This window comes from Fomitopsis serialis, assembly GCF_022376445.1.
Source record: "Fomitopsis serialis strain Sig1Antser10 chromosome Unknown B0H18scaffold_17, whole genome shotgun sequence".
In the NCBI taxonomy this organism is placed as follows: Eukaryota; Fungi; Basidiomycota; class Agaricomycetes; order Polyporales; family Fomitopsidaceae; genus Fomitopsis; species Fomitopsis serialis.
The window spans coordinates 210,955-233,487 of record NW_025954977.1 but is presented as its reverse complement, the minus strand read 5'-3'; the positions used below and the strand labels follow the sequence as shown (position 1 = coordinate 233,487).

Below are 22,533 nucleotides of genomic sequence, written 5' to 3'. Positions count from 1 at the left end.
CGTTCCTCGGTGAGAAATTCTAATTGCATTGAACATACATTACTCATATAAGGGTGGCAAGGGTCATTACAGGATAATCGGACAACAGCGCGTAGGGGTGTACAATGAGTATGAGAATCTTTCGCAGGACGTACATCGCGAGACTGCTAACCCTGTCAAACCCCCGGATCAGGAGAGTCTGCCTTGACAGCGACCCACTTCTCCTTCCCATCTTGGGTCTCAGAGCTGTTAACCGCGCCAGTCTCGTCGACGGAAATCACGCTGCTTTCGAGGTCGGTGTCAGCCCCTGCCATCGGTTTATCCGTTCGTCACTCGCTGTCTCACCACTGAGTCATGCATCGGACGTGCCTTTGTTCGCATCGGCGGAGTTGCTGCTAGAAGTAGGTTCAGACACAGACGCCGTGTCCTATACATTGAGTCAGTTGTCGCCTTATGCATAATTTCATCGCAGCATGTGGCAAAAGCTCACCTTGGTCACCTGCATTACGGCACGACCGAAGTCTGATGAGCATAACGATCATATAGTATCGTCCCGAAGTCTATACCTCTGTGACTTCTGCAGGCTTCTAGTGGAGTGGCATGAGTGCTCGCCATAGCATAAATCACGTCACTTGACGCACCTCCGTTGCAACCTTTTCATCGGCCTCCTTCTTGGCCTTCTCTTCAGCCTCCTTCTTCGCTTTCTCTGCCGCCTCCTCGGCCTCTTTCTTCTCTTTCGCCTCGCGCTGACAGGCAAATCTGATTCAGACGTCGTCCATCTCCGGAATATTTCACATACCTCTTCTTTCTCCTTCTTGAGCTTAGCCCGAGTCTCGCGCTCCTGAGCAACCCTGAAGCGCGCAGAAGCTCAATACATGCTGATACAACAGCATACATTCACTTACCAAGCGACAGCCTCGTCTACACATTCTCTAGGACGCGTCTTGTTCTTGAGGAGATATCCTTGCAGGGCCGCGACCTGTGTGATATGTATATGTATCAGTCATCCGAGTATGCTCGGTTCCTTCAGAGCACTGACACTGAGCTCGTCTTCCGGCATCGCGTCTGCGAAACGTTTGGCTAGATCGGAGATCTCTTCCTCCGAGAGGAGAGGGGCAGTATAAGCAGCTTTCTTGCGCTTCGGCACAGCAAGGCCCTCTGCAGATGGCGCCTCGTCGTCCGGTTTCGCGGACGCAGCTGACGTAGGCGAGTTCCCATTTGACGAAGGCTTTGCGGGGAAGAAACACTTGAAAATGCCTTCTGCTTGCCACTTGCTGGCGTGCTTGAAGTTCACCCATACATCCATGCGACCCGGGCGGCTCAATGCCGGGTCAAGACGCTCGATGTGATTCGTAGTTGCGAATAGTAAGCTGTTGAGGGAATCTCAGTACTTCGGGGGCCGGTATGCACGCCTGTCGAACTTGCTGCTCACCGGCCCTCAGCAGCTGCGACGCCATCGAGACTGTTAAGCAGCCCACTGAGAGTGAGAGTAGATCCGTCATTGCTCTCATCTTTCGTCTTTGCAGTTGACGTGGAGCTAGAGGTACTGGTAGAGCTAGTTGGCGCCCCCGTGGAACTATCATCACGAGAGACGCCTCGCGTGAACGCGGCATCCAAATCCTCGAGTAGCAATATACATCTGTGGATAGAGTTAGCTACCGGAAAAGCCGTGTGGCCTGACCTACTTACCTCGAAGGTATATTTCCCATCAGAGTGGCCAGCATGTTATCGCTCATCCTAATATGCCAATGGTTAGCATCGAATTGGAGCGTCACACAAGATCCGCACCCCTTCGCCGACAAACTGATGACATAGATGTCCAATCCAAGCTCACCCGCCAGACTGTGGATTAAAGAGGTTTTCCCACTGCGAACCGAGGTGAGCCGGCACTCGCAATCTGATATTCAGGTAACTTGCCTTCCAGGGACACCGTGCAGAAGATAGCCGCGACGGAATGGGATACCTGTCCCATTGGTTAGCCCCACCGGCATGCGGTGGCTGCGTCACAATCATACCTCTTTCGGCATACCTATTACAGCGTGTTAGCAGGCTCGCAAGCGGACACAGGCATATACACATACCACTCCTCGGAGCAGAGGAAGTCTTGACAATCCGCGAGTATCATATCCTTGACGCCCGGTTCCAATACAATTGAGCTCATAGGGCGCTTCTGCCGGGCACCGTTCCAACGCCAGCCGCCGTACGTTCTGGGCGCCAGTTATGTCAAGTGTCAGCTGCATGCATTGTAGGGAAAACGAGTGCCGTCGTACGTGTCTGCCATGTAGATGTGCACGCGGTGCACTGCGTCCTTCTCATACTCACGCTTGGCTTCCAGGACCAATTTCTTGAGAATGTCATTGTTTCTCGCCACCACACTGGCAGACAGGTGAGTCAGAACAGTAGACAGCCGTGTGGAAAGCCACCCACCAGATCTTAATCTCAGCGTAAGAACCGTAATCCTGGAAACGCTTCGTGCGTGTAATCTATTATGTCGCTTCAATTAGCAGAAGTCTGAACTGCATCACGTCACGTACCCGCAGCCAGTGTCCCCGATAGTAAATGGTATGCGTCGTGTCTAACCAAATACGTGATGAGCATTGTCCTAGTATGGCGCCACAAAAGGCGCTTACCTAGACTTGGAACGATTGCCACTTCGCGAACTTCGCCTCAGCGGCAAGCCGCCATCGCAATGTCCACTGACGTACCTTTGCGCTTCTTACGACCACTCATCATGACCTCGCCGTCGTCGGCTTCTTCGTCGTCTAGATCTCCAGTCGTAGACTGAGTAAGACCATTCCGACTGATGGTGCGTGTAGTGATGTCGAATTCGCGACTGCGACCCCACGCCGGTTGCTGAATGGTCACTGAGTGCGTGTATTCCCTGTCGTGGTCAGCTCGAACACACCTTTGCCAGCCAGTGCATCAACCTTGCGGATATGCGTATTTGTTAGAGTCGCGGCTGCTGTTGAGACATTGCCACTCACCAGTCGTATGGATAGTCCTCTTGACTGAAGTGCGCAGTGAGGAAGAAAGCTGCGTGAGTTCGGTAAGTAGATCGACACGCCGACAAGGGCTAGCTCACAGTCAATGAAGCCATTCCAAGCAGAAACAGAAACACGTCGCGCAGTCTCGAGTGTGCCACCGACGACGACGAGTTTCTATGAGGCGTCGATTCAGGATAGTCTCGTTTTGATATAGCACGCACTCGTACCAACGTGTCCTGGAGAGGATTAGAAGCACTCGAGAAGGGGGACAACAAATTCTTGAATGTTTCCATTATATGTGGCGCGAAGAGGGAGGACAGACAGGGACGGGTGAAAGTGGCTCGTTCGCAGTATATAAGCCGCAGGCCTATGTGTGTGAACAGCCGCGGGAAGGGGCATGCTTTGGATCGGTGGGCGCATATTAGGCTGAGTTAATTCGGAACAATAACTTGTCCCCACTCACATCAGACCTGACGGGCTACAGAAATTTCTTGATTATGTACGGAAGAGGAGGCGACACTTCTGGCCGCCTACCTGCAGGTCTTACATTGTGCCCGGGTGATGTGTCGTCCGCCGCGAGAAGTATGTAAAGGTCCCTGCCCATCGTTGCTTTCAGAGCGGAGCGGACAATATAGCAGACCGAGGACATTACCGGGCATAGTCAGGAATTCAAACCTCCGATTGTGCGTGGCGGGTGAAATTGGTTGAGACTTGCCATTTCCGTATGTGCATGAAAGCCTCGTGTTCTGCTTTAGCGACGCCCTGACATTCCGAACCCCGCCTCTACAGATGCAGCATCCGACACTGGTGCGGGCGGACATCGAAATGCTGTGTAAGGCTTCACCGCACCCACAAAACCGTTAACGTGTTGCATGACTTCACGTACAGGGCAAGCCACATCCGCGTTGAGACTTCGATCGCGGAAAATTCGAAGTTGAGATCATACGCATGCCCAGATCGTATACAGTCTCCTCGGATTCGCACGTCCGTCCTTGCGGCCGAGCGAACATGTGGCAGAGGCTTCTCAAACCAAAACAGCAGGAGATCACGCATGGCCGCGTTATCTCACCTGGACGTGATAGTTGCCTACCCGGGAAAACTGGAATTGGAAACGCACCACGCTCATCTGCGACCCGTGTTACGATACCCTCCGCCCATTTCAGCTAGTGTTATTCGATTGCCAGTACTTATTTGTGCGGACCCGAGCTAGCGCTGTGAGGCATTGACGTCGCGCCATCCCCCTAAGCGAAACGCTCATGCGTTTCTCTCGCTTACCCCGCAAGTAGGGTGAAGAAAGCCACGACTGTCCGCATCAGAGCCGAGACAAAGTTCAGCAAGACGTAAATTCACATACTATGTGTGTAATGCATGCAAAGCATCCGGCAATCATACGATGCGAAGTTTGGCTTCAGGGACGTCTATGCACCTACGGTTGAGCTATCAATGAGGTCAGAGACGAGTGCGGTCGCATGCCGTCAAGGTATTACGTGTCCATGAGCAACATGACACCCGGAGTGACGGCGCCGTCTGAAAGCGTGAACATGTTTGTCACCAAGACCGCACGAATGCGATGACGAGGGATGGGTACTCACGCCCGCATCATCATTCCAGGATATTCTCCGCTTGAACAATGCTCAAGCTGTGCAGATGCGCGCGACTGAGGTTGCATGTGCTCCTCGGATGCAGCGCAGCCCTGCATTACAAGGGGACGATCATCGACAGCCAGCTAAGGAACCAGGCGCTCCATGGACGCCCAATGGACATAGCAGACGCTGCATTCGCGACCACTGGGTTCTCGAGCCAATAGGTCGATGGGCGCGATCCTGCACGCAGAGGCAAGGCACTAATTATCAGATAGATCGACGATGAGTAAGAGGGGCGTACTGGTGTCCCATCGACATCTGACAGATACCGGAGGCAATCTTGAGGATGCGATGTTCCCGGAAAGATCGAGACCACCGAGGGTACGAGGATCATCACCGCACAGAATGAAGACCACATCTTGACCACATCATCATTGAAGGCCCGCCCGGATCCTAAGCCTCGATCCCTCGCCGAGAAAGAACGTGTCAGACTAACCGAAAACAAACACAGAGGCTATCTCTGTTGTATCCCAAGAAGGATGCATCGCAGATCTGCCGATGAGCATATCGATGAAATCTCGAAAGTGTGGCCTTGTGGGCGCAGGGAACAGAAGCTAGGTGCATGGTATCGTTCTTTTCCCGAATGAACGATGGAGCAAGACCGGCATGAGTCTTCAAGCTTCATGACTGAATACTTAAGACAGGACCCAGGCGAATGAGCGGCATCGAGTATGACATGACAAAAAGCATACCTGCGAGTGCGGGAATCTTGCCCCGGTTCAAAGACTAAGGATCCCAGGGCGTAGTCATCATCACTTCCAACATTAGCTTACCGACATTCTGCCCGAGTGCATCAGACAAGGCGGGAGGGCGCTTCATGTTACAACGGCACGACTCGAAGGTCAGCCCCAGCGCAAAGGATGGTGCAGGTCTCCAGCGATTGCCATAGGAGTACATAGCATGCACAACGCTCAGGATTGCTCACTACAAAGGCGCGTTGCGCGATAACGATTGCACTGAAGACCGCATTTCAGCTCTGTTTTGAATGGTTGCGCCATGGAAAGCGGTGATTATGACCACACTGACGATGACCGATGGATGGTCCGGTGTCAAAACACACCACGCGACCTTGGAAGATGATGAGGTCAAGTGTGAGAGTCTGCTAAGGACTTGGGAGCGGCTTACCAATTGGATGTCGCGGTTTCAGGTCGCATGGGTGACTTCCGCCCAAGGACCACACCAACAAGCCACTACGGTCGCCTTCGACTGGACGGACGTTGGGTACACGACAGTTCAACGTGCTTGGACCCTAGCCGATAGCAATCTGTATTAGTACCCACACATCATCCCTTCGAACAACAACATCCTCCTTGCCTGTTGACTAGTCTCGTCTCAACAGGCTTCCCATTTCCACATCTTCGTCTTCTGTGGGGGCAGCCACCGTCAAACCTTCGGTCATCTCGCGCTTGACACACAATTGTTCGGCCACAATGACCATCATCGCCGCACTGATGATCACGACACCCCAAAAGAACAGTGTCGTAGGAAAGGAAGCGGCGTAATATGTGGTGAGGACCAGATGGTTGAAAATGAGCGTCAAGGAGAAGTCCAGGATCATCCGCGGACGTCGAATGAGGGTATACAGATAATAGATGCTGTATGGCAAAGTCAAGTTCCGCACGTAAGTTCTCACACGAAGTCCAGACGTACTCGGCACCAGACGCTGTTATCCAGCAAGCAGCAATAATCCAGCCCCGTCGCGGATCGACGAGACCGTCCCAGTGCCCGTCCAAGTGGCTTCCGGACCCAACCTGCTTCCCCCCACTCCAAACGCTGTTCCACGAGCCCCAAGACCGCTGCGCGCTGTGAATGGTTGGCCTACCAGCCAGTTCACGCCAATCCATAATCATGCCTTCACCCAGCAACGGTCTCAGTAGTGTTGCGCCACAACTTTTGCATTTACTCACCGACATTGGCTGCACCTCCAACGTAGTCCAGCACGTCTGATCGGCAGAATATCAAAAGGAGAGGCGGTATTAGGATGGACAGTGTGAGGTAATGTAGCGTTTGCATGGCGACGATCTGTAGGGTACGTCTTGAGCTACCGCCCTTGAGAGGCAGCGAAACAATTACCTGAGATATAAGCAGCACTGGATCCCAGCCTGTAGACGTAGACTTGGCCATCTTTTCGAGCTACCGTGTAGGCGACTAGAAGAACGCAGGCCTGCCGGACTTGGCGAGGTAGAGTGGTAGATGGAGGAAGACGACATGGATTCGCGCGACGCCACCTCACCGAGGCAGTACTCAGGCTTATTACGTAACTAACGGGGATTACAAGCCCTTTGTAATGATCTCAAGACTCTTTGAAGGACACTACTTACTTACTCGGACACTACTGCATACTACTACGGTACTACAGCACTATACAGACGACTTCAAGTAGCAGCGAGCCTTGAGCGAGCCTGCGGCCGCGAGTTCGACAAGTGAATCGCACCGCCACGGTCCAAGCACTGTCTCGGGAAGGCCTCGCACTGCGATTGCTTGTAACGGTTGTACTTAGACGCAACTGCGTCGGTAGCTGTCCTGTTCTCCCGTCGGCGAGTGTCACTCGCTTGCGTCGCGTTTCGATACTATGCACGTCCGGAACTACGACGCAGAACCGCAAGAGGGCACGGATTCGGATACCCTTTTGGACGATGCATCCTCCAATCCACGGCCAGCAGAGGACATCGACGAGCCTGACTATGCTTCTGTCAAGCCGACGACTTACTACGGAGAAGGACCCTTTGACCCTCCCAGTTCCGATGACGAGGAGGAGGAGCTTGAGAAGCTGGGCCGTACACTACGGGTCTCGCAGCGCAGTACGGGCGACCTAGAAGATGGGGGCGTTGTGCCGCGAAAGGTGTGTTATACATGAGTAGAGATCGGGTCTTGCTTCACAATTGACGGCGCGCAGCATACTTCGTCGCTGCGATGTCTTGTCATTGCGCTTGTGTCGCTCCTAGCGGTCGCAGGTGTGATTGGCATCTTCGCGGCACGCTCGTATACGGGTATGCCATACCGCATTCGTGGAACCAGGCATATCACTATGGATCATATATTCAACGGAACATTCTATCCGTCGAGCCAGAGCATTCTGTGGGTACCGGAAGGTATGGCTCTCATATCGCTGCATGCGACCTCAGTGCTGAACCACACTAGCGGGAGACGGCGTGTTCGCCACGGAGAAGGGTGGATATCTGACTCTTGTAGATTTGAAGAGCAACTCGACGCGAAACCTGGTTGCGTTCACGGACCTCACAGATGTGAGATGAATTGTTCATTTGCAGCCCGCGCGTGTTCATCTCAACTCCTTGTAGGAGTTCGGGCGACCGTTGACCCATTCTTCCTGGAAGCTATCTGCCGACATGAGGTTTATGCTGATCAAAGCGGACAGAATCAAGGTATGCTGTGTCATTTGACGAAACTCATCTAGCCATTGATACCGATCTCTTCCAGCTATGGCGGCATTCTAGCTACGGGAATTATTATGTCCATGACCTCGAATCTAAGCGTACCTGGCCTCTGGTTCCACCTGCGTATCCCCCGGCGACGTCCTATGCAGTGTGGTCACCCACAGGCCAGTCGATAGCTTATGTTCTCAAGAACGACTTATATGTGCTGCCGGCTGCATCGTGAGTACGGCTTTAGGTGTACGACTGTTGAAAACTCATTGCATGACAGCCCTGACGTATCACCTATTCGCGTCACGAGCAACGGGAACGCATCTATGTTCAACGGCATTCCAGATTGGGTGTACGAGGAGGAAGTCTTCTCAGCAGACTACGCTATTTGGTGGTCTCCAGACTCGAAGAACATCGCGTACCTCAGTCTCGACGAGACTGCTGTCGATGAGTATACTTTTCCCATCTATAACCCGACGGAAGACTCGCATACAGTCGTACCATATCCGTCGCATGTCACGATGAAGTACCCGAAGCCTGGCTACAAGAACCCGCTCGTATCGGTACATGTTTTCCAGCTTGATGAATACCTTCAGGACACCCGGTTTGGAGGGTATCAGCCTGCCGCGCTGGCTTCAGCCTCCCTGCAACTTGATTGGAACGGCAGACAGTCTGCAGACCATAGTGTCGTCCAGGAGATCGCATGGGTGGGCAATGAAACGCTCCTGGTGCGCGAAGTCAACCGGGCTGGCAACAATGGCACCGTCAGCATATTCGACCTTGGCCAGAATACCCCCTTGCGAAACCGTGGACACGTGGTGAGGAGGTTGGGCAAGGACGGCGAGCAAGGCGACGACGGTTGGATCGATCAGGTTTCCTCTTTCATACTGCATCGATGTGGGATGTTGGCTTATGCGTCAATTGTAGGCGCAACGTGTCTATCCCATACCCACGAGTTTGTCTCCGCACGGTCATTCGTCGTATCTGGACGTCATTCCCACTCCTGAGGGCTACAACCATATCGCGTTATTCAGTCCGGCGGACTCCAGCACCCCGCGATTCTTGACATCAGGTGAATGGGAAGTCACCGGTGGTATCCTGGCCGTTGACACCAAAAGTAGCCTTGTGTGAGTGCAGACTGCGTATCGATCCGCTTATGAACGTCACGCTCTGAACAAAGTGACCTGTCAGCTATTTCCAGGCAGCCAACCCTGACTCATTGCAGCGGCACATCTACTCGGTGCCCCTCCCTGCGATCAGTTCCTCTGACACCGTCAAGCCTACGGCCCTTACTGACGTCAGCAGTCCGGCCGTGTACGATGCGAGCTTTTCGCCAGAGGGCGGTTTCTACCTCCTCACATATAAAGGACCGTCTCCGCCTTGGCAGAAGGTCATCAAAACTGGTAAACAAGGTGTGCTATGAGCGACGCGTATCGACACGATTAGTGCTGAGCTAGTACAGGGGGCTCCAATATGTCTTGACCGAGAATCCTCAGCTCAACAAGACACTTGAAGAGTATGAAACGCCCGTCGTAAACTATGGGACGATTACAAGTGAGGGATACGGTACGCAAATCGCTATTTTTTGTACGTCTGTACGCTGAACGATCAGAGCAGAACTCAACTTCAAAGAGATACGACCACCAAGGATGGATGACTCGGGGAGAACGAAATACGCTGTCATGTTCCGACTGTATGTACAGTCTTTCCATCGCTTTCACCCTTCCCGACGAGCCTTCGGATTGCAGATACAATGGCCCTGGCTCGCAAATGGTCAACCACGAATACGGTCACGACTGGCATGATTTCTTGGCGTGTTCCATGGACTATATCACAGTCGTAGTCGATGGGCGCGGAACTGGTTTCAAAGGCCGAAAGCTTCGAAATCCGGTCAAGGATAACCTGGGGCACTTCGAGACCATAGATCAGATCAATGCTGCAAAGTAAGTTGTGTAGTATGCGAAACGAACGACCCTAATCGCATTACGCAGGATCTGGGCCGGAAAGAACTACGTGGACTCTAAACGGATTGGCATCTGGGGCTGGGTAAGCTGGCGGGGATGACGGAATGTCGTGTGCTGATCTTTACGTGTATAGTCGTACGGTGGTTTCATGTCTTCCAAGGTGATCGAAGCTGATGCTGGCGTACATACCTTGGCCATGGCCGTCGCGGTAAGTTACTCCTTCTCGATCGTCATGCAGGCCCTTATCATGCTCCTGTTCGCCAGCCCGTCACCAGCTGGCGGCTGTATGGTGAGTTCCAACGTCTGACGTACAGGGCCCTCTGCCTCACGCATGCATCAGACTCGATCTATACGGAACGATACATGAACTTGCCGAACGTGAACCCGCAAGGTTACATCACGGCGTCCATCTCAAACGTCACCGGATTCCGGAATGTAGACTTCTTGCTCGCACACGGCACCGGAGATGACAATGTGCACTTTGCCAACACGGCACATCTGCTGGACATGTTCACACAGGAGCATGTGCGGAACTTCGAGTTTAGGATGTTCACTGATAGGTGCGTTGCGGTAGTGTTATCGAAGCCAGTCAAAATGATTGACTTTGAATGTAGTGATCACGGTATCTATAAGCGCGACGCTAACCGAGAGCTCTACGAGTTCATGACGAGATTCTTGTTTGAGAGATGGGGCAAAGGAGGAAAACGGAGATCGTGGTAAATGCTGAACTATCTTCACTAATGCTAGACTTTATTATGTATACATTATTGGCGTCGGCCGCACGAGTCTCGCTCACTTATTCTGTTTCTTCGTCAGAATCCCGCCTTGTGTGCCGTGGAGAGATAAGGGACGAGTTTAGGTTCAGGTTGTCGGGCAAGCGATCCGGCTCAGCATACCCCCAAAGTGCCATTCCGGTACGGACATGCTCAGGTGCAGGTGCCTCGACGCTTCGAGACTCGCGAAGCTCAACACGTTGGAACCTTCGGCCGTAGCGGCATTTACATACGTGGGCACTTCAGCAAGATCATCCAACTAACCGCGTACCAGTGGCAATGAGCCGAAGGTCAAGACATGCGGAGTTGTTGCGAGTGGCATAGGACCACAGCTTCCCGTATTCTGACACCTCACACTCAGCTGAGGTGACATATGCTTGTGCCCTCATTTGTCCGCCCGCAAGCCAATTATCTGTCGGACGTTTCATAGCTAACCTTGGTTCAGCCACTAGTATCGTTTCAATTACTGTCGGGACGCCCCGCATTGCACAACGCAACCTAGGCATCTGGGCTGGGCGTGTCCTCGCCGTACGGCATGCCCCAGCGATAGATGTGGTATTTAAGAAGGCCAGCTATTCCGTCTTTTCCCCAAGCTCACACTTCCACCACCACCACCACCACCACCCACCACTACCTCTTCACTCACATCCAACGCTATGTCTGTGAGTATGATTTGCTACCTTGATGACCGTTGACTTATGGACAATCGACCCACAGGACACCGTGAAGTGCGCCAACGTCGAGAAGAACGGCGGGTCTTGTGCCTGGCCGGCGTGCGGCTGTGCTGAGCCCCCCAAGAGCAAGTAAAGCACTTGCGACATAGGGCGTGTGGCACGCTTCTAGGTATGCTGCTTTATCGTCTCTTTTGCGGATACTTCAAGCTTGACATCGTATGTTCGACCCCAGTCGGATGTTGCAGATCGGTCTGTACACGAGTCGAGACACGAGTTCGGGTTGGTCTGCCGACGAACGAGTGTAGCCTGTCATCCGCGTCGCTGTATCAGCAGTTGTGTATCAATTGTGTATCAGATATCTTTGCTCTAGCCGCATGAATGGGTGAATGGCAGCGTTCGAGGCTCCCAGTGGTGCGCAAAGAGCAGGAGGATGATTTCAACTGCCGCAGACTGCTCAATTGTATCGTGGGACCCTGCAAGCACTGTCGCGCTCAAGTTTCGAGTCTTGTATATCTATGTCAGAGAGTCAAACCACTTCGCATCGTCGAATCTGCGGTTCAACATCGAATCGGAATCAGCGCTCGCGCCGGAGCTGCACAGTATACGTCCGAGCTTCTCGGAGCGCCTATGTCAATGTTCTTCCCCCCGAGCCTCCATCATGTCCCCGACCCTCATCATCATCAACTTCCCAGTACGAGCGTGCGCCTTCGGCCTCGACATGCCAGCAAATGCACAGTAGATCAGCGTGAATACTAGAGGAGCTTAGGCTGGTCAATAGAGCAAGTACCCTCCAACATTTTTGGCTTTCAGGATTACACATGTCGAAGCACGGGCTCGCACATATTACTACTGGCATCGGCGACTCTTTGAACTGTTTGGCCGCTGGCATCGCCGGTGAATCAACTTGAAGTCGGTATTCAGTTTCATATCATTGATAAGTATCTCCAAACGAACTACTTAAGCCGATACGAGGACCATTTGTAGGACATGGTTTCGCGCTCTCGAGTGACCACTGAGCCCTGTCTCATTCCTCTCCCGGTCTCTTCCCAGTCGTATTACCCATGGCTGGGCGTCTTGGATCCAGCACTGGATCGTGGTACAGGAATTTTATTCTCGATGGTCTTAACTTACCATGCGCCTCGCGATGTCCGTGTCGCATACGGGTCTTGTACGTGCACGACGGATGTGGTGCTTCGCAAAATCTGCGCCCTATCATCGCAGTACGAAGGAAATTGGCATTCACCTGTCAACTTACCATTGGTGACGTCGGTTCGAATGACACAAGGCTAGTCTCTTTGCTCCTCGCATTCGGTGGATGGCTCTACCACTCGGTTTATAACCTTGGTGAGTCTCACCCTAGTTGGGGTCCGTTCACATACGCCTTAGTACGAGCTGCGACGCATCCCTTGTACGCATCCCGGATTGCTCCGATTGACAGAAGCCGTTTCATACCCGTAGGGTGCTCAAAACAACATTGTGGAGGTTGGAGTTCGACTCTACAACGGGTATTCTATCGCATTTCAGGCGCGCTCATTTCAGTCACGGTTCATTGCAGCATAGTTAACGTTGTGCTCGCAGCCTATCATTAGCTCGGGAGATCTTTCGTTATCCTTCTGTCATATTAGAAGGACTAGGCTTTCGTGAATGTAGCAGATGAAGCATCTCGTGCAATATGCCGACCGTAGGAGCTTGGACACTCCAGGTTCTGTTAGCATGCCTTTCGATTGAGGCAAGATATACATAGAGTTCTCTGCGAGCGTTATATGTACTTCGGAATTCCGGTGCGTCGCTTTGACTCCGTTTGAATATGTTTTGACAATTGCTCTCCAGTTAGCCAATTAGCACGTCTCACTGCCAGCGTGCACCACGGCGGCCGTTCTGGTAGGTGACCACGTCTCCACGTGGATGCACTGCTTTGCGAATGAATGCACCGACGCCACGATTGGCGATGCTCGTGAGTACACACTACAAGCCAAGAGCTCTCCGCCGGCATGTATGGTCATTCATAGCCACCATCTACCGTCAGCCGTTATACTTCGTCCCCCTTTCTCGCACAGCATGTCTCGCTAACTACAGATCCCGTCTCACGCCCAAAGGCTGTGGCTGGCGGCGTCCCGTACGGAAATGACAGCATGCTTAGGTTTAATTCATCCCTAGTCTCGTGAACGAGGACTCATGATTACTTTCCAGCGAACGTGCACAAGTAAGGCTTCCTTCAATTCGGATGAAGTAAGTGATGCGGCTTCGACATCATCACAGGCTTTCATTGGCCGAGATCACTCTCCGCTGGGACCGTGCTACTTCTTTATACGGTCAATACTGTCCTCGCGTTCAAAAAATGGCGATTAAGAGGGTCCACGACTGTCGCATGTGCCTCAAGCATGACACTTCAACTCCCACTGGGGCAGCAAGAATACCCCCACACACATTTCGAGTGCACTTCTATTTATGTCGTAGGTGCTTTCAGGGAGGAGACGCATTCATTGCGTGGCGGCTCTGACCGAATCACTATAAAATTCCTGCCCTGTCAATCTGGGTACGTGAGATAGCCATGGCTCTCCTACTACCGTTCATCCTCTGGGCAGTAGCCGCCGTTGCGCAGTCCAATGACAGCGTCTTCGATGTATGCCCAGCGCCTGCCATATTTCGCCGATGCTAACGAACCAACGGCATGATTTAGTTCCCAGAGTTTCCCCCAGCTGGGACACCGGACCCCAACGCGACACTAGGAAACTCGGCGGCCCCACTGCCATACAATGTCTACGAGGACCCGGGTCTGGCTCAGGCCCGCATCCATTATGACACAGGCTCTTTCGGTCCAACGATAGAGCTCGTGCATGCGTACTACAACTATTGGCCTATCGTACGTGGACCTCGAATCGGTTTTTAGCTGTAGCTTCACTCACTGTGCTTGTGTTCATGGCATGATCGACAGGGCGTCGGCGTAGCCAGTGATGGGTCAGTGTTCACGACCTTCCCTCGCGGCAACGAGACGTACACCCTGGCGACCTTCACCAGCACCACAACGGAAGCGCCATGGCCCAAGTGAGCATCTCCCACCGTCGATCTACGTTTACGTGCTCACGTCGAGCAGCCAGGAATGGAACACACCCCCAGCATTCGCCAACGCGAGCAACCCCGGCTACAGCATCGTCACCGACAAGCTCCTGTTCGTCCAGTCCGTCGTCGTCGACGGGCTCGACCGCGTGTGGGCGCTCGACACGGGCCGCCCAGAGGTGAACGGCTCGTACCTCCTCGCGGCGGTCCCCGGCGGCCCGAAGCTCGTCGGGTTCTACCTCAACGGGACGAACTTCGCGACGTACACGTTCCCCGCGAGCGTCGTCTACGCTGACTCGTCTATCAACGACGTCCGCTTCGACCTCCGTGGGGAAGGCTACGCTTACATCACGGACAGCTCGCCGAACCGCCCGGGGCTGGTTGTAGTTAACCTGGCGACTGGGCAGTCGTGGAGGCACCTTGATGGACACCAGTCTGTGACACCTGATAACGGCTTTGTGCCCGTATACGATGGAGGTACGTCAAGGAAGCTTTTAAGAGGAGGCATCGGACTCGTCTGACCCTTTCCATAGTGCCGTTCTACCTATACCCTGTGACGGCGCCTTACGCGGTCAATAACTTCGGCCTGGTCAGTGAATCGACTGCACTGCATACTATTCGCGACTAAGCTTTCTATAGTATGCTGTCGACGGCATCGCCCTCTCTCCTGGTAAGCCTTAGAATCAAGTTGGTGTATATTCAACTCAGACTCCGTTCTCCCGCGTCAGACGGTCAATATCTTTACTTCGCTCCCCTGGCCAGCCGACAATTCTGGCGCATCCCGACGTCGTATCTCAAGGTCGAGCCGGGACCGGACCACCCCGCTGCGTACTTGCTCGCCAAGCAGGCTGTGGAGCACCTCGGCGAGAGCGGGAGCAACGCGGACGGGATGGAGACGGACAGCTCGGGGTATATTTACGCTGGCGCGCCCGGTGAGTGGGATGATTCTGTGAGGCGCGAGCGGGGCTAATTCGTTTGTGTGCAGAACATAACGCGGTGACGAGGTACAACCCGGCGACGGGCATCGTCGAGCCTTTCATCCGCGACCCGGCCATTCAGGTTTGGCATGACTCTCCGATGACAGTTCATTTATTTTTGACTGACAAGACCCTCTCTCGTAGTGGCCCGATACCTTGTCCGTTGCAACCTTACAGAGCGGCGGTAGCTACGTGTACTTCACCAGTAACCAGTACGTCCCCCGCCCCACCCGCCTCCACCGTGCCGTCCGCTCACTCCCGCGCACAGGCTCTGGCTCGGACCCAACTACCAGAACGGGTAAGCGGCGCACCCAGGCTCATCTCGGGCGCACTTCGCTGATACCCACTCCCCCGCCGTCGCATGCGGACAGGACCGACCTGCGCACGCGGCCCTGGGCGATGTTCAGGGCCCCCATCGAAGCGCAGAAGGCCACGCAATTGGCCTGAGCAAGGCCAATGTCAATCTGTCCGCTTGGCCTGGCTTCCGGGGCTCGAGCCTGAGTCTGAGTCCCTCGTCCCATGCTCAGCTCGTCTCGGACTCGGACTCGGACATGGACGCACGGAGGCGTTGGCTCGGGTATGGCTCGCGAGATCTTGTATGGGTCACGACGTGGTATGAACATCGCATCGTCGTGGTTTCCGCTACCGACCGGACTCTTCAGTGTCGTGAGACTCACGCCGCCGCCGCGCAGCACGGACGACTCGGAAACCCCGCGTGCCCGTCGACGTTGTACCACTCCCGGATCCTGCCACCGTGACGGCACGCATAGCGCCGCACCCATGCACTCCCGGCAAGGTGCGCCATGTCCGGAGTCCGATGTGAGGCCGGAACAGCACCGCGAACGTCCTGCGGAACAGCGCCCATCGTCGGCGGCGCAACGTACAGCCTGACGGGGGAGCGTCCCGCCGAGGAGCTGTGTGTCAGTACTCAATCCGACTGGCGGTGTCCCGTTCCGCTGAGGTCGCATCACGGTTAAGTTGGGAGTGGAGCCGGAGCGCTGATCACTGAATGGGGATGTAGGACAGACATGCGAAGGCTATTGGATATTGTCAGGAAAGGTTTCAACGGGATGTGTGGATTCGTCAGAGACAGCGGACCGTACTTGTCGCCAACACTCCAACAGTCAAACGTTTCAAAATCCAACGGTCACGGTGCAGGCCGTGGTTCCACGCCATATCCTGCGTCCGAGCCAGTACTGGCTACAAACGCGCGATATGAAGAATATCTGCGTGATTTCATTTCCAAACTGGCATGAGAGCCGCATCACGACGACAGTCATGGCAGGATAGTAGGCCACAAGTTCCCCTCCCATCATGATGTGAACGATAAAATGATACTGCACTTGTGCCTCGTGCGCACGCAGCGGTCGAGTGGCTTCCACTCTATAAGTAGATGGTGGGCAAGTGGGATCATCCCGAGGTCGAACTGAGTCCTCTCCTCGCTGAGGCGCCGACGGGTACAACCGAGGCCACTCCGATACAGTCAGTGCCTGTGCCATGTGTGCGCTTCGCCAGAGTGCCTATCGATATTCCGTTTACTGAGAACGAATGAAGTCTACTCGGAGTCGGAGCGCTGGCAGTGCCGTTATGTTCTGCAGCAATTCACATTCTTTGCGGTGACGGGCAAGGCGACATGGAGAGGATCTAGTTGGGAACCTGACAAGCTTAAATGACAACAGTAGCAGCCCACCCGACATCCTCTGTCTCGCCCCTGCTTGAGTGACTCGCGTCCGAACGTTCATTCACCATGCCAGAAAACACGATACGTAACTATCGAACACAAGATGCAGCATGTCGATCAAAAAATCTTATGTGCAACCACAGCCTTCTGCCCTGCAGCTACAAGCTTCAAGCTGTAGACTGTCCAGCAATTGCCAATCCCTTCTGCTGGATCTACATTGCCTGTCGGCTTTTCAGAGCTCCGCCGTCAACGTGCCAACGCACGCCGCAATGGACGACTTGATGCCCTGATTGTGGCATATCCAGATTCCACACGGTCCGTCCGCGACGTCCTGTAACACGTCGAGTGCCCGCATTCCAATTTCCGTGGCATGATCAGTGTACCTAGATCTGGCACTGTCCGAGCGCCTGTGTCCCCGCAGTGCCAGGGCGCCCGCGTGTCGGGCGCGCGGTAGACACGTGGGCGGGGCCAAGGCGGGGCCCCCGTTAGTGTCCCTTCGTGGCGTCCGTCCGATCGCGTTCGATGCCTCCCCGCCCATCGATCGCCCCTAACTTAAGTGAGAAGCTTCCGCACTAGCTTAGATCCCCCAGGATCGCCAGTCCTAGTGCACTACGTGCCCTACCGCAGGGCCGCGCCTCTGCGCTCCCTTCGTCTTCGTCTTCGCAAAGCTAAATCTGCGTGCGAGAAGGCGGGGAGCGTGCGCGCGCGGGTGCGTGATCACGACCGTGCCGTGCGGCCACGATCTTGATATAATGGGGCGTTGATCGGAGGCCTGCGTCTGCGCGTTCCGTGCCTGGGGAACAGCAGCGCAGCACGCCGGCCGAGCGGTACCTTCGCCAGGCCATCCAGCCACCTTCCGCCGCGGCCACGTCCCACCCGTCCGCCGTCCGTCGAGGTGACACGGAGGACGTGGGCGGACGGGGGTCGCGGGACGTCAGGATGGGCCGACGAGCGGGCTTCACTTATCAAATGTACGTATGCAGAACGCAGGTGGAGATGGTCCCACGTCCGTCTGCCGTAACGTACTATCGCGCCCCCGCGCAGGACTCATCGCCATTCTCGCGCGGGACACCGCCGACGCCTCTGGGCATACAAAGTGGGATCGTAGCCGACCTGCTGCATCATGATGCAGGCAAGCGCGAAAAGCGAGAGCAGCAGTGGGAACGCGAACGCGCCGGGGCATATGATTGCGTGTAGTAAATTAGAGATCGTGCTCGCTAGGCGAGTGCGGCCCGCTGCGCATGGGATTCCGCCGACGACCAGCCGAGTGCTCTCGACGGCAAGCGAGCCCCAGTTCCAGAGTCCAGACACGGACTGAGATGACGGCGGAAAGGCTAATCGCCCGGCGCTGCGGGGAATGCACTACTTACCGCGGGCCAAGTGGGAAGGTCGTTGGAAGCTCGAGCGAGAGGCGCTCGCGGGATGCTTCCTGCGCTTCGGGTTCTTTTGGGTCTGCAGGCACTCGCAGTTGGAGTGGGCATGGCTGGATTTGGAGCGGCGAGCTCGGGGAGCAAAGCATATCAGCGATCAATTTCCGTTGATGAGGCGGGCGAGCCGGTACCGGTTACGTTGTGAGAGGGAGGTGCAGACACACACACGGGGGCGTCGCGCTCGGTTGAACGGTGGCTCCGGAGGGGGGTAGCGGCGTGGCTCGAGATTGGGACGGCTCGACGGCGGCGCGCGTAGATGTGGCCACACTGGGAGGCGGCAGGCGAGATATCGCGATGGACGGCGCGATGGGCTGGGCGTGGGCCGTGTGTCGTGCCGCGCGTTGGCGGATGGCGTGTGCGAGTGCGGGAGAGAGCCCATGATCAATGTCAGTGGCCACGGAGGACGCGCTTCGATTGGCCGCGATTACCCAATCTCCTGGGCCTGCGCGTCACGGGAGGACGCGAAGCGAGCGACGGGGAGCGGTGAATGGCGAATCAGGAAGGTGTCCCAGTCCGGGACGGGACCGCAGCGTGCGCTCTGAGCAGAGAGACGCGGTTGCGGGCGACCTGGGTGCGGCCGCTGCGTAGGCTCGTGCGGCTGTGGGGTGGAGGTTCGTGGGTGCAACAGTGGCCGAGCGCGCGCCAGGCGAGAATTTCCGGGCATGTCGCGGCGCGCGCGCGGACGGGCGCCATATTGGGCCGTGCATGGACGTACAGTGTGCAGCGGGGACTGCGACAGAGAGGGGGCGCTGTGTCGTAGCGCGTGTCGCGTGCTGCCACGGGTGATGGGAAGGCGACGCGACGACGTACGTGGGACTCTGCTGGACGAGGCGCACTGGTTGATGGCGTGTCCGTGGTGGGAGGCTGGCGGGGACGCAGGGATGCCGGCATGGATGGACGAGGGAGGCGAGAGGCGGGGACGGGAGATGGACTTGTGGGCGGGGCACGTGTGCTGATACGGGCGGCGCGCTTGTTTGTGACCCCGAAATCGCGATTTATGGTGGATGTGAGCGGTGGCATGCCTCCGCCGCAAGTCTCCCTCGCCCTTCTCTCCTCCTCCACCCTCCGCCTCTGCGCACGCCTCACCCCTCCCGTCCTGCAGCAGCTTCGTCCTGCGCCCCGCCGCCCGGTCGCGGCTCCCCTCTTCCTCTCCCTCCTGCGCGCTGCCAGCCCGCGTCGCCCGAGCGCGTCCATGGACCCTTCTGCAACCTACTCCCATCCCCCGCCTCCCCCATGTCCGCCGACGGCCCCTACTCCCAGCAGGCCCAGCAGCAGCAGGCCCAGCAGTGGTCCACATCCTCCGTGAGCCATCTTGTCCAGCACTCCCAGTCTTCCTATCCCTCGCCCTCCTCGTCTGGCCCGTCTGGCGACCAGTACCCGTACTACACCCAGCCGCCCCCGCCGCCGATGAACGTGTCCGTCTCCGACGCCCACCCGGACCGCGCGTCCCTCAGTCTCAACCTCTCCTCCCTCTCCGTCGCGTCCCCGACCAACATGAGCCCCATCAATCCCAGCCCCCACCCGAGCACGCAGCCCAGCTCCCACGTCTCACCGATCACACCCATCAGTCCCTCAGGCCTCCATGCGCATCATGCCCACCACCACCCCGGGCTCCAGCCGCCTTTCTCCTTCGCGCCTCCCGGGTCCGGCGCCGACCATGCCTCCGTCCGCTACGAGGAGGCGTACGACTACTCCGGCCGTCGCCTTACTAGCTCCCGCTCCAGCTCATCGTCGGACAAGAGCGTCCCGCGCAAGCGCAGCTTCCCGACCGTCCCTGCCTTGAGCACAAACATCGAAGAGCCGTACGGCGATCACTCGATGGACGCGAGCCCGTACGACGAGGTGGATATGAACTATGGCGGGCTCGATACCGAGGGGAGCCCCGTGGACGGCAGCACGAGCGGCGGCGAGCAGGATGACCACCTGAAGCCACTCGAGGCCTCGTCATTACAGCAAGGCAGCGCGAGCCAGGGTGCGCATGGTAGCATGCCTCCCCAGGTCGGCATGTTGGGCAAACCGCTTGGGACAAACAACTTTGTCACAAAGTTGTATCAGTGCGTGTGCCCGCCTTGCACGTCGCTGCGTGTCTCATTTACCATCTTTCGTGCCAGGATGATCAATGATCCAAAAAGCGCGCAGTTCATTCAGTGGACGGAGCTCGGTACCAGGTGCGTGCGCCCCGCGATGATTTGTGGGCTTTCGATGCTCAACCATCGCCACCCGCCGCCAGCTTTGTGGTGTCGAATGTGGGTGAGTTCAGTCGGACGATCCTCGGCTCGCACTTCAAGCACAACAATGTCAGTCTTCCCTTCCCATGCAGGCCTGGCGCCCCGGACGCTGACATCCGCCCTCTGCGTAGTTCTCGAGCTTCGTGCGACAGCTGAACATGTATGGTTTCCACAAGATCAACCGGGTACGTCCATTCCGTATCTTGCGGCGCCTTTCTCGTCCTCTTTTTGTGTATTCCGGGCCAACGTCCTGAAAACTCCCATGGCCCCCATCTCCATATGATACCCGACCTCAGAAGCGTCCGCCGCGCCGTCGACCGTTCGCAATCCCCCTCATTGGTCACTATTCTCCGGATCGCGCCTCTCACATTCGCATTTCAAACTTTGACATCATCATGATCCCGGGCTGCCTCTCTGTCGCCGTACTGACACACGCACGCGTGCGCGCGCCTCCTCCCCCTCTGCAGACGCCCCGCGCGCAGCGCACCTCCGCCGACGTGCAGACGTGGGAGTTCTCGCACCACAAGTTTCTGCGCGGGCGGCCCGACCTGCTCGAGGAGATCAAGCGCAAGGCGCTCGAGCCCGACCCGGCGACGAAGCACCGCGTGGAGCTCCCCGGAGAGGTACGTTGCGCCCGTTCTCCCGCCGCCGCCGTGCGTGCGTTCCCGGCAGAGCGTGTATGCTAATTTGGCGTGCGGATGCGGATGGAGGTCGCGGCGCAGCTTGCGCAGGTTAGGGAAGAGAATAGACGGCTGAGCTTGATGTACCATGCGGAGAGGGGACGCGTGGAGAGGCTGGCGGGTGTGACGAAGGCGATGTATGAGGTCGTGCAGAGGATGTGGCCTGGGACGCGTGCGTAATTGTTTCCTTCCCTCTGCGTGGAACGGGCCGACTGAATATTCTTGCATGTTCCATCTACTCTCGATGCGTGCGCGCGAGCAGTGCAACTCCCCTTCCCGGCCGACCTCCTCGAACCGGACAACCCGAACATCTACATCACCTCCCCCAACTCGGCAACACCGCACGCGGGCGGCGGCGGCTTCCTGCCCTCGCTCTCCATGTCCGGCCCCGCGCACGCGCACACCCTGCACCACACGCACTCGCTGCACTCGCTCGGCGCGAGCCCAGGGAGCAGCCCGACCACCGCGGACTTCCCGCACCACGCGCACGGCGGCGCGCACCACTCGCACCACCACTCGCAGAGCCACACGCCCGCGAGCAGCCTCTCGCGGCAGCACTCGTTCCAGCACCTGCCGTACGAGAGCGCGGCGATGCACTCGCACCACGGGAGCGCGTCCGGCGGGGGCGCGCACCACAGCTACGCGGGGCGGTATGCGCCGGACGGGGCCCCGCGCCGCTGAGCACGCCGCTGCCGCCGTCGCCGGGGCCGATGGACCTCGACGAGCGCGTGGGCGGGGCGAAGCGCCAGCGGACGGCACCGTCGTCGGGGCTGAGCACGCCGATCGGCGGGCTCGGCGGCGGGGAGGGCGGGAAGAAGAGCAGGGCGCGGAGCGACAGTGCGCCGCTGGGGTATGGCGCGCTGGGCAGCGGGTGGGGCGCGGCGGGGCGGCCGAGGAGCGGGAGCGGGCTGGGGAGCGGGAGCTTGGGCGCGGGGGTGGTGGTGCCGGGATGGGCGGATCGGGGTTTAGAGGCGTGGGTGGGTTGAGGAGGGAGGAGACGGTGCCGAATATTGGCAATGTGGGTCGGACGGCGGGCGGATTGCCTGGAATGGTCGTGCCTGGGGTCCCTGGGAAGAGTTG

At 56.7% G+C, this 22,533-nt stretch overlaps 5 protein-coding genes across 5 annotated transcripts; 3 read left to right on the top strand and 2 right to left on the bottom strand.

Moving 5' to 3' along the window:
• Positions 1-6: 6 nt before the first annotated feature.
• Positions 7-3,286, bottom strand: B0H18DRAFT_994078 (P-loop containing nucleoside triphosphate hydrolase protein). Its single transcript, XM_048045225.1, has 23 exons — positions 3,191-3,286; positions 3,062-3,137; positions 2,964-3,012; positions 2,885-2,906; positions 2,685-2,832; positions 2,610-2,630; positions 2,514-2,554; positions 2,407-2,462; positions 2,250-2,354; positions 2,061-2,186; positions 1,995-2,008; positions 1,897-1,942; positions 1,768-1,845; positions 1,669-1,716; positions 1,412-1,618; positions 1,019-1,349; positions 885-958; positions 779-830; positions 621-725; positions 546-566; positions 470-478; positions 349-406; positions 7-286 (listed from the first exon to the last, which is right to left on the bottom strand). Exons 1-23 carry the CDS (start codon positions 3,254-3,256, stop codon positions 156-158), a joined length of 1,884 nt encoding a protein of 627 aa, XP_047895932.1. The 5' UTR covers positions 3,257-3,286; the 3' UTR covers positions 7-155.
• A 2,617-nt stretch (positions 3,287-5,903) lies between these two features.
• B0H18DRAFT_145507 (integral membrane protein S linking to the trans Golgi network-domain-containing protein) lies at positions 5,904-6,914 on the bottom strand. Its single transcript, XM_048036855.1, has 4 exons — positions 6,680-6,914; positions 6,514-6,628; positions 6,257-6,458; positions 5,904-6,201 (listed from the first exon to the last, which is right to left on the bottom strand). Exons 1-4 carry the CDS (start codon positions 6,728-6,730, stop codon positions 5,928-5,930), a joined length of 642 nt encoding a protein of 213 aa, XP_047895931.1. The 5' UTR covers positions 6,731-6,914; the 3' UTR covers positions 5,904-5,927.
• Positions 6,915-7,298: 384 nt separating this feature from the next.
• On the top strand, positions 7,299-10,787 carry B0H18DRAFT_905517 (dipeptidyl aminopeptidase). The gene is made up of 16 exons (XM_048041494.1): positions 7,299-7,436; positions 7,470-7,698; positions 7,748-7,851; positions 7,906-7,989; positions 8,045-8,220; positions 8,270-8,861; positions 8,917-9,116; positions 9,181-9,403; positions 9,447-9,555; positions 9,607-9,682; positions 9,738-9,932; positions 9,981-10,035; positions 10,087-10,161; positions 10,218-10,242; positions 10,294-10,513; positions 10,568-10,787. Exons 2-16 carry the CDS (start codon positions 7,599-7,601, stop codon positions 10,671-10,673), a joined length of 2,340 nt encoding a protein of 779 aa, XP_047895930.1. The 5' UTR covers positions 7,299-7,436; positions 7,470-7,598; the 3' UTR covers positions 10,674-10,787.
• A 3,164-nt stretch (positions 10,788-13,951) lies between these two features.
• B0H18DRAFT_953192 (major royal jelly protein-domain-containing protein) lies at positions 13,952-15,881 on the top strand (the record flags this gene model as incomplete). The annotated part of the gene is made up of 11 exons (XM_048042170.1): positions 13,952-14,023; positions 14,081-14,263; positions 14,336-14,445; positions 14,495-14,934; positions 14,991-15,046; positions 15,097-15,127; positions 15,186-15,389; positions 15,443-15,516; positions 15,579-15,646; positions 15,703-15,732; positions 15,806-15,881. The coding sequence occupies 11 exons, from the start codon at positions 13,952-13,954 to the stop codon at positions 15,879-15,881; spliced, it is 1,344 nt and encodes a 447-aa protein (XP_047895929.1).
• A 4,071-nt stretch (positions 15,882-19,952) lies between these two features.
• Positions 19,953-22,439, top strand: B0H18DRAFT_1083874 (HSF-type DNA-binding-domain-containing protein; the record flags this gene model as incomplete). The annotated part of the gene is made up of 8 exons (XM_048031719.1): positions 19,953-20,599; positions 20,657-20,713; positions 20,776-20,842; positions 20,905-20,958; positions 21,241-21,396; positions 21,484-21,625; positions 21,716-22,103; positions 22,136-22,439. 8 exons carry the CDS (start codon positions 19,953-19,955, stop codon positions 22,437-22,439), a joined length of 1,815 nt encoding a protein of 604 aa, XP_047895928.1.
• Positions 22,440-22,533: the final 94 nt, after the last annotated feature.